This window comes from Epinephelus lanceolatus, chromosome 12 (genome assembly GCF_041903045.1).
Source record: "Epinephelus lanceolatus isolate andai-2023 chromosome 12, ASM4190304v1, whole genome shotgun sequence".
NCBI lineage: Eukaryota > Metazoa > Chordata > Actinopteri > Perciformes > Serranidae > Epinephelus > Epinephelus lanceolatus.
This window is the reverse complement of record NC_135745.1, coordinates 22903337-22914703: the sequence shown is the minus strand read 5'-3', so window position 1 is coordinate 22914703 and position 11367 is coordinate 22903337. Positions and strand designations below refer to the sequence as shown.

General features: G+C 40.7%; 1 protein-coding gene across 1 annotated transcript; it reads right to left on the bottom strand.

The window, feature by feature from the left end:
* Nucleotides 1-1045: 1045 nt before the first annotated feature.
* Nucleotides 1046-11120, bottom strand: LOC117271833 (solute carrier family 22 member 13-like). The gene is made up of 10 exons (XM_033650285.2): nucleotides 10579-11120; nucleotides 10385-10488; nucleotides 7979-8133; nucleotides 7721-7889; nucleotides 5700-5820; nucleotides 3862-3956; nucleotides 3563-3777; nucleotides 3368-3476; nucleotides 1809-2015; nucleotides 1046-1514 (listed from the first exon to the last, which is right to left on the bottom strand). Exons 1-10 carry the CDS (start codon nucleotides 10951-10953, stop codon nucleotides 1439-1441), a joined length of 1626 nt encoding a protein of 541 aa, XP_033506176.1. The 5' UTR covers nucleotides 10954-11120; the 3' UTR covers nucleotides 1046-1438.
* Between the last annotated feature and the right edge of the window lie 247 nt (nucleotides 11121-11367).

Genomic DNA, 11367 nt, shown 5'->3' with positions numbered 1-11367 from the left:
CGGTCGTACATTTCTCATCAGATTTCTGCCTTCAAGGTTGCTGTATATGATTGAGTGCTGCATTTAGGAACTGTGGCACAATGTAGCAATTTCAGTTTACAAAGGAGACCACAGTTCACATCGCACATGCAAACTAATCTGAAAGTTATGAAACCACACTGTTTCTTATTTTCAGGTCATTATACAATAATATAAACATAGCTATGAATATTTCATACCATTTCTGCCAATAGATGACCCTAAATCCTACAGAATGGGCCATTTATATCTATATAACCAGCAGGTTAGTTTGTTTGATCTAGTTTGCATTTGTGCTGCTAGTGTCACAAGCACACATTAAACCATTACAACCACTTTAATTCGCATTACTTTAAACGAAAACATTATCCTAACCTTAAACATTACCCTAGAGTGTGTGCAAGCACCTAGGCCCTGGCACCCTGTTGTGCCAATAGTCACAGTAAAGTTCCCCCTCAAGTGAAGCATACGATTATGCAACAGTTACAAACAAAAACTGAAATCTGCAAACAGCGATGAACGGGCCCTTGCACCTTTGCGCAACGTGGAGGTGCTGGCAGGATGCTGATTGACGCGACATTTCATGTCTGTGAAAATCAGACACTGCACACAAGAGTGAGATAGCATATCCTCCATGGCGTGTGGGTGCTGGAATGACCTATTTCACATTTTTTACTACTCCCTGCCATTAATGAGTGCTGTTGCCACGAGGGGGGGGGTACTTGGCCTGTAATGGTGTCTGGGTGGGTGGAACACATCAAGTAGCATCCACATGAACGTCAGGACACAAGGTTTCCCAGCAGAACACTGCACTGTAACAAGATGATCAATATTATTCACTTCACCTGTCACTGGTTTTAAAGTTCTGGCTTACCAGTAGATAAAACATGTTAGTTTTGTCTGAAGTGGAGGAGGGGTGTCCCCAGTGTACCTTCCCCTGGATTACGCCCATGCCACAAGTGCAAACTTCATGGTCAATATTATTGCTTGTTCTTGTGAAGCATAAAATTGGGACATTTTTCCTGAACATCTTTAGAGAAGTTTATTGCAAATTAAGATGTGAGTAAGAATATAATCAGTTGCATGACGTGTATGTATTTACGTTTCCACGGCCACACCTTAGTTTTAGGAAACAGCGTTGATACAATCATGGTTGCTATCCGATCATCATATTACTACTTCAAACTTCACAACTGTCTTCTGGATTTTAAGATGCATGGCATTTATTACGGCAAGACCAAAAACCCTATCTGGCAATGTAAAGAAAATTAATTTGTGTATCCTCTCTTTGATTCGGTCCTTCAACCTTCCTCCAGGTTTCATGAGAATCAGGCCAGTAGTTTTCATGTAACCCTGCTGACAGACAAACCGAACAAAAAGCGTAACCTCTTTGGTGGAGGTAAAAAATACAGTATTCCAATTAGAGTCTGGTGGATTTTTTGATGTTGTGTTCGGCCATGTTGGAGTCACTTCCTGTCTTCTTGGTGGTCATATTCCTAGAATGAAAACGAAGGAATTAGATTACATAATTTTGACTATCACCTGTATAACTTTTTAGGAAACTGTCATCTTTATGTTCATAACTATCATTGTGATCATGTATGGAAAGTTTCAGTAAAACTTCAAGAACAATTATGAGCCTTAAATTGCCGACAAATTATAATGAGAAGTAGCATGCTGAGGAGCACAAGCTTGTTGTGGATGGATGCCCCCTGGTGGTTGGCCTGTAACTGACCCCAGTAAAAGCCCATACTGACACAACTCCTCTGTGAATCATGCGACTGTCTCACCTGTTGCCCTCGGCCTCAGCAGTTGAATCAGGAAGCTCTGTTCTCCTGGTCTCAGGAAGTAGGAAGCTTAGCGCGCCACTGATTAGTGAAAGGCTGCTGTAGATTATGACAGGTATGGACCAGTGGTACACATCCAACATGTTGAGCAGCGGAGACACTAAACCTCCTGCTCTGTAGGCTATAGAGGCCAAGCCCACAGCTGTTTGTCTGAAAGAGTCCAATTCACTTTGTAAATATGTACATATGAAGAATATCTGTAAACACTCAATAAAACATTACTTGTGTTTCATACTGGTTGGTGTAGCTATCAGTGCTTCACCAACAAGCTGATTATAAGACAAAACAGTTAGACTGTAATAAAGAATAATAAAATGTTGACAGTTTGAGACCATAAAGAGACAATAAAATGATGAAAATGTAATAAAATAGATTTAAAAGCTATGAAAACAGTAATGTTATTAAAACAGAGTGAAATCAAAGCTAGAGACTAAAAACTACATAAAACACATTAAAAATATGAACAAATTATGACAATAAAAACCAATGAAATATATTTATAGGATATACAGCTACTACTCATAATAATAATTATTATGTTTGTTGTCATAACATAGATCAATAAAAGCTAGACTACATTCAATAAATTAAAAAAAACAAAACAAGAATAATGACAATATTTAATATTTATTTAAAAGCTGATATAATATTAATATACACAATTATTATTATTGAAATATTATTATTAATAATACCAATTAGTTTAATAAATACTAGACTTTCAATTTGATAAAAATTTATTAAAAAGTCAAAGCAATTATAAACAATAAAAAATGATATAATTTAATAAACTATGATAATAACAATGATAATAAAAAATTAAATAAAAGCTGCACTCAGTAACTAGATGAAAAACATACATACATATTTAAATACACACATATTTGTTATAATTATTATTAAATAGTTATAAACTTAAAATCAGATAAAACAGATTAAAAAGACAAACAAAGAAAAGAATGATGACACTTAAATATATTAAAATACTAATAATACTAAATACTACTACTACTACTGCTAATAATAATAATCATAATAATCATAATCATAATAACAATAATAATAATAAAGTAATTATTATAATCATCATTGATGTTGTTTTAAAATAGTTAGATAAAACCCTACATTTAAATCTAGATAAATTAGATAAAAAAGATAATAAAAGATAAAATATAAAATACATTTAAAGGATATTAATAACAACAATAGAATACCTAAATAAACGCTAGACTAAAAACCTAACCACACAGATTTAAAAGAAAAAAAGAAAACCAGGACAAATAGTACTGATAAGGATAAAAAAAATATACAATCCTATTAATAAAAATAATAATAATAATAATAAATAACAGATAAAAAGGAATATTATGACTTTTAACAACATAAATACAATAAAGTAAATGAGTCTATAATTGACTATAAACCATTCTTCATCAGAACCCTGGCTGCATGTGTAGGTTTTTATTATAGTTACATATTTTGTATACATTTATTTTGCGTACCTGACAGAAGTAGGAAACAGCTCCTGACTGTAGACCATACACACTGAACCGGCCCAGTTCAGAAAGAACTTCCCAACAGTTGAGAGGGCCGTGATGACAATAGCATTGTCTGGAATATAAGAACAGTGTATGAAACCACTGACAGTCAGATGGATGTGTCCTCATATGTACTGAACGTGAAGGAAAAGAATTCACCTTGAGGGAACGCCAGCGTTAAGAGGCAAATAACACTGCCTGCCAGGAGGGTTAACGTCAGGGATTTTTTTCTCCCTATCAGCTCCAGGCCCCAGATACAGAGGAGATGTCCCGGCATCTCAAAGATCCCAAACAGGAACTGAACCAGGAAGATGTTCAGACCAAGCTTACCCACATTCAGAACGAGGCAGAAGTAGCCTAGATTAAATGAAAACCTTCGAATCACAAGAACACAAACGTGATGCAAACATTAAATTATGTAACACTGAAAACTGCAGTCCAAAATGTGCTTTACTTACCAAGCGAAAGATATGATGATTAAATATTTAATCAGGACTGCGGAGGCAAAAACAGCTTTGAGACCTCCACTTTTGACTTCTCGGTCCCCAGTGATCTGAAGGGCAAGTGTATGATTACAATACAAAGACAGCACCCTGAAAAATACAGCTGCTAGTGGCCGACTAACAGTTAAAACACTGCTCAAAAAAATTAACTGAACACTTAATTGTCACAGTCTAACACCAAGTCAGTAAAACTTCAGGGATATCAATGTGTCCATTTAGGAAGCACATGTGATTGTGAATCCGTTTTACCTGCTTTGGTGCAAATCAAAACTCAAAAGTGACAACGGGTGCAATGGAGAGGCAAAAGCAAGACAACCTCCAAAAAGGGAATGGTTTTACATGTGGTGGCCACAGACAGTTGCTCTCTCCTTATCCCTCCTGACTGATTCTTCTCTAGTTTTGTGTTCTGCTAGTGTCCTTGTCACTACTGGCAGCATGAGGCGGTACCTGCAGCCCAATCAGGTTGCACAGGTAGTCCAGCTCCTCCAGGATGGCACATTGATACGTGTGGTTGCAAGAAGATTTGCTGTGTACACAGTCTCAAGAGCACGGAGAAGATACCAGGTGACCGGCTGTTACACAAGGAAAGCTGGACAGGGCCGTAGAAGGGCTTCAACCCAGCAGCAGGACCAGTATCTGCTCCTTTGCGTGAGGAGGAACAGAAGGAGCTCAGGCAGAGCTCTACAAAATGAGCTCCAGCAGGCTACTGGTGTGCATGTTTCTGACCAAACCGTCAGAAACAGACTCCATGAGGGTGGCATGAGGGCCTGACGTCCTCTAGTGGGACCTGTGTTCACAGCCCAGCACTCTGCAGGATTGGCAGGTCTGTCATTGGCGCCCCGTTCTCTTCACAGATGTCCATCCAGCATGACTAGTTTGGCGGTGGATCAGTGATGGTCTGAGGAGGCATATCCTTGGAGGGTCACACCATATCCATGCCATAGCCAAGAGTACCCTGGCTACTGCTCAGTACCGGGATGAAATCCTCAGAGTGACTGTCAGACCTTGCGCTGGAGCAGTGGGCCCTGGGTTCCTCCTGGTGCAGTGGGCCCTGGGTTCCTACTGGTGTAGCGGGCCCTGGGTTCCTCCTGGTGCAGGACAATGCCCAGCCTCATGTGGACAGAGTGTGTAGGCAGTTCCTGGATGATGAAGGCACTGATGCCATTGACTGGCCCTCTTGTTCCCTTGACCTGAATCCAATTGAGAACCTATAGGCTGTTATGTATCGGTGCATTTGATGGCGCCAAGCACTGCCACAGACTGTCCAGGAGCTCACTGATGCCCTCATACAGGTCTTGGAGGGGATCCCCCAGGCTGTGCACACTACTGAGTCACATTATGAGATGATGAAAGTCAGACAAGTTGGATCAGCCTGTGATTTACTTTGATTTTCAGTGTGATTTTGAATCCAGCCCTCAGTGGGTTGATGATTGACCGTTGAATGGCCGTTGTTACATCATATTGTTCTCAACAAATTATACAATGAGCATCAGTAAAGATTTTCAACTTAAATAATTCATTCATCAAGATCTGATGTGTGATTTAAGTGTTCACCTAATTTTTTTGAGCAGTGTATATTGTGGGAGGGCTCCGGTTTGGAATCCACTGGCCTGTTTGAAAGATCTCTTTAATGAGTCATATTAAGAGGACATTGAGGACCCCAGATGGAGAACATAAACATGAACGTGTTAGCATTGTCACTGTGGGCGTGGCTGTGACTGTTAAATCTTGTCTTCTGATGGATCATTAAAGTCTCATCTGATCAAATGTAAATAGTATTGAATCTGAATTACCTCGTCCAGCAGATTGTCTGGGATTTGCTTTTTATTGATTGCTGCAACTCGACGTATCAACATATTCGCTTCTTCGGTTCTGCCCCGTCCAAGCAACCACCGTGCAGATTCAGGAATCCACCTGAAAACATTAATCACAATCCAAACTAGAAAAGTGCGCTCTAGTTATATGCAGATATCCGCCGGAGCTGATTGCAGCGAGTCTATTGTGCATTGTCCCTTTCAGCTCCTTTACACTCAAGATGGTGGTGAAGATATCGTGCCTAACTTTAGTGGATCATAACAAATTGGGTATGGAGTTAATCTGCAGATGCTCCAGTTAAGAATAAACCCAAACTTTAAGAGAAAGGCCAAAACATTGCCTCGAACAGACACTAAAACTTGTTGTTTTTAGCCAAGTCGATTAACAGAAATGCCCTTCGCTATGTGATTTTGTTGGTGACCTGTGGCTCCTACCGACCAGTCAATAGGATTGAGGAGTCAGCAGTCGATGACAATATTAATCAGTAACTTAAATAGTGTATCACCACAACCATGTTAGGTCCTTGAGCATACAGCCATACTTGGGCACAGGATGGTGGGTGCTGCTGAGGATGCTGCAGCACCCCCTATTGACAAGGGGTAGAACAACACAGTCTGTAAATAGTTGGCTATTTTACAATAACTCATAGGATATCTGGACATTTGTTTTAAATTTTGAACTTGAACAGAAAATATTATAAAAAATATGTTTGACATGTGAGAATTTAATTAGATAATTAATGATGTGACAACATCATCACGTCAGCTCAAAGTACGAAGGTCAGGTCAGCTCATGGGGCAGCTAACATAAAACTTGGGGAGAGATTTGCAGTCGATAGCATGAACAGGTTGAACAGGCTGAGACAGACCAGACACTCAACAGCCCACGTAGACTTTAAGATCTCACTTCTCACCTTTCTACAAAAATGTATATTAAATTAAATTAATATTAATTAATGAAATGTAGTGGAATATGTACAGTGGCTGTTGTCGTTTGTTTAATGTGACTAGCTGTAGCTCCTGGCACTGTTTGGTTTAAAGGTCTTGATTTATTGAGGGCCTCTTAACTGTTTTTTTGGCCTGTGTAACAGTGTACCTGTGTCTCAGTATGATTGTTGATCTTGAAGAAGGCCTTAAGGCCAAAACGTCAACAAAATAAAGGAAATGCATATGGAGTCAGAGTGTGCGACACATGTTTTCTGTAATAAAGGCAAATAAAAGAACAGCTGGAACAGTCTGGTGAGTTCAGAAAGTTACGTCACTGAGAGTAAGTGTTTCTACGATGATCTGGAAAGTTCAAGGATGAGGCCGATCACGGAGTTCTTTCTTAATGCATGTTTATTACGAGCTTGGATCAACAATGACTACATGCAGAAGCTATGTGATGAAGTGAACAGAGAGAGACACAGTATAGATAGGATGGTGTCAGGTACACTCTGTTACCTAAATGATGCTTTGCCAAATTTAACTTGGCCTTGGGCCAACTAAAATTAGTCTAACTTGTCCATCTAGCACTTCTGACGCCATGACAGCTGTCCTTGCGGAACATGATCCTCAGGGGTTCTTGACCTAGTATCCACTGGTCAGTGAAGATGTAAAAATACATACTAACAGTCACTTTACTGTAATGCAGCCTTGAAAACCAGGAAAAGAAAACACTGATGATATTAAAAACATCCAAAATCTAACACAATGTCTAGTCTCATCAATATATAGGTGTAATATTGATGAATTGCCCAGCCCTAATCCAAATGGTGGAGTCACGTACAAACTGTTATTAATTTGTCTGAATCAGAAACTGATTTACCAGCGAGGTTAGTTACACAGCAGTCCTCCTGAATACACTATAACAGCACTGGTTTTGCATTATCTCATTATGCAGCAGAGCTATGACGCCAAGATACACACATGGCTGAACTGGCAGGTATGATCAGGAAAAGCGTTAATGTCCAAATACAAAAAAAAACAAATAAAAGTAAAAAGGTTTAAACAACACATACCATATGTACAGCAATACAAAGGCCTGTGCTCCTGCCATGACATACTGCGCCACTCTCCAGTCACGGATGACATAGATCAGACCAGCCATGACACACTGTCCAACAGCTGCAAACATCTGGCTCATACAGGAGGCAAAGGACCTCTTGGTGATCCCAATCCACTCTGTAGCTACAGACAGAATTTAAACAACAAAATCAGAGGTAGAATTTAAGAGCAGGACATCTTCATGATGTTGGTGAAATAAAAATACATCTTACCCAATACAGTGGAGTTAATTCTGTATCCTCCGAGTGCAGCTCCAACTATAAACTGTGACACTATGTAAACGTACAAATTTGGAGACACGCCCGCAACTATGATGAATATCAGCAGAATTACGGCTGGTATCTGGGTTGCTCTCCTCCGGCCGTGCCTAAAAGTTCAGAGAGGGTGCGAAAGTCAAATGAAGGGTTTAAAGGTTGCAGTTTTCTTAGACTTTGCAGAGTTACTACACGTTTTCCATATCAAAATTCCAGACTCAAATTTCAAAATCTTTCCAGACTTTTTGGTAGATTTTTCAGACCATATTCAACATCTGACTACAAATAGTTAGCCCTTGGTAAACTTGCATTTACCCAATGCGGACGCTCATTCCACACTCCACGTAGAAAGTTGGATGATGTTCCATGATCACATCTCTGCCCTAAGAGGAAGTCATCTCTCCACTGCTGACTGTACCTTTATTATTTTCCCTTCACATATTGAACAAATAATATTTTTGTTCCCCCCATATTTTTCAGTCTCTTTTATAAATAAGGACGGACAATTATTTCAAAAAAGTTCATTTAATTTTCAGGGTGTCTGTGCAGTAGAGGTCTTCATGGGTTTACCTGGACTCCAGGATTTGAGACCAGGCCCTGGACCTGTACAAGTTCATTTCCACATTTCATTATGGTCCAGCTCAGTCACCAGAAGAAAATGTTGGCATGATACATTTCAGGAAACTACGCAGTTGTTACATCTGCACATTTCATACATATCATATCAATGTTTCTAAAGTGACATAGTCTATGAGCCGAATTTCTCACAGGAGGTGGAGGTGATGGCGTGACACCTAGGGGAGACGCCTGCCAAGTTGCAGAGCACTGTTTGAGACTGACCAAAACCGGTGTCCCTATACCGGGTGAAGTGCTCGAAGTCAGAAAAGTCCATTTCATCAAGGTCTTCTTGAATTGCTTTTAGTCTGGCCCCTCCCCTGGGACCACTTTGTCTTGGGAGACCCTACCAGGGGCTATTAGCCCCTGACAACGCAGCTCCCAGGTTCACAGGGACACACCAACCCCTCCACCACGTTAAGGTGGAGATAGAGCGGAGTAGAGCCGCTGCTCCTTTGCGTCGAAAGGGGTCAGTTGAAATGGTTCGGGCATCTAATCGGGATGCCACCTAGGCACCTCCTGTTCCAGGCAGGTCTCACTGCTAGGAGGCTCTGGGGTAGACCCAGAACACGCTGGAGTGATTACATATCTCATCTGGCCTGGGAAAACCATGGGTTCCAGAGGAGGAGCTGGAGGGTGTTGCTGGGGAGAGGGAAGTCTGGTTGCTTTGCTTGGCCTGCTGCCCTTGCGACCCCGATGCCCGTAAGCAGATGAAAATGAATGGATGGAATGCAGTCTTGGGATCCCTTCCCAGATGATATCTAACCCTAACAACACATATGATGGCTTGGTGGGTCAACAACTCACATGTGACCTCAATGACTCTGTAAGGGTTCACAACTGCACAGAGTTTAAAGCCTGTAACTTTGCACCAGTCTGTTAGAACTGAAGAAGCCTCTTGGATGAGAGGCAAAATGTCTGGTTGCCTATGATGTAGCACTTATGAGCATCACATGATGGCCTCAGAACTTTGGCCACTACGAAAATTTGTGTGATGCCCCTCCCACTGTTTTGGAGGATGTTCTGGCCTGGTTAAATGGGTAAAATAAAAACAAAATAAAATGAATGTTCAGACAAGCTTCATTTTGGTTATATATGATTATAGGTATGTATGCAATTCAAAGATATTGCTGCTTTTGCTTTCAAACTACTTTGGTCTTGCATGTTCAGATTTGGTTCAGCTATAAGGCACTCTGTGTAAGAGAGTATCCAGTCTCACGCCACACTTCATTAAAAACACTATTTGTATTATGAATTTATCTTTAGAAAGTCTGAACTTTATATTTTAGAGCAGTGATTCCCAACTGGTCCAGTCATGGGTTCCAGATTTCTCCTTAGTCATTAGCTCAAGGTTCACACAGCATCATATCCAGTGCCATACTTGCGTTTGGCCATGTCGTCGAGCTAGTTTGCTGTCTCTGTTAAGTAGCTGTCCATTATTCACTCATTCTACAGCAGGAAACAACACTTCAAAATAAAATCTATGTGCTGGAAATTCATTGTACTTCAAAATAAAGTGTGTATTTTTACTAACTTGACATGTTCATGAGTCACGATGTGCTTTCGGATCACCACCCACCAGCTGGGAACTACTGTTATAGAGAACAAAATAGGGGCTGTAGTCTGGAAATAAAACTTTTTCCATACCCTTTTCTTTTTTAGACCAGACCTGGAAATCAAATTTCGTATTTTCCCATACTGTGTAGGAACCCTGCACAGGACTTAATATGTATTTTCAAAGTCACTTACGATTCTGCTGAGGGTCCAAAGATGAATGAACCAGCAAGTAAACCAGCCATAAAGACTGTCTGCACAACGTGAGCCATGTTAGATTTTTCACAGACGAGATCAAACTGCAAAACAGCACTGTCAAAATCAGTAGGGCAATCAGGACAGGTGATACCAAAGAAAAAAACACAGATCACACATCACACTCGACTTACATCAGTGACTATGGTGGCCTCGTATAGCGTGTTGTAATAAACCCATCCATTCTGGCACCCTGTGGTCTCATTGAGTCCGTACTCCCTGATGGCACCAATGTCCCGGTCCACAGGGACAAACATCCGACACTTGCTGAAGGTTCCATCCTCTTCCCTAGGCAGAGTCAGGTTCAGCTGCTCGTCTGTGGTCAGGTTAGAGTCAGCCTGCAGGATCCAGTCTGTGTTACAGTGTCGCTCTGGATCTGACTCAATAAAAAGAAAACTAGAAAATAAAATGGGCAGTAATATGTTTGGTAAGGTTATCCCAGAAAGAATGAGCTTCTGGAAGAATCCAAAGTCGCCGATAGTTCTCAGAATCTCTCCAAATTCCACCATTTTCACTCAGCAGATGACGTGTGGGCCAAACTCAGGTAGACTTTTCTTATTAAGGCTCAGGTCAAAATAAATGTTTAACCACCTGACTTTAGTCAGTAACTCAAATGGTTGACTTGTTAAAGCAAGAAATAATGGAAACTGGGCGTTAAAGGGACAGTTCGGCTGTAGAGATGTCTGCCTTCTGACAGTTTGGTCAGAAACATGCACACAAGTAGCCCACTGGAGGTCATTTTGTAGAGCTCTGGCAGACCTGGATCAGGGCATCAGTGAGCTCCTGGACAGTCTGTGGTGGTACTTGGTGGCATCGGATGCACAATACATAAAGTCCCATAGGTGCTCAATTGGATTTAGGTCAGAGGAACTAGAGAACCAGTCAATGGCATCAGTGCCTTCATCATCCCTCATGAGGCTGGG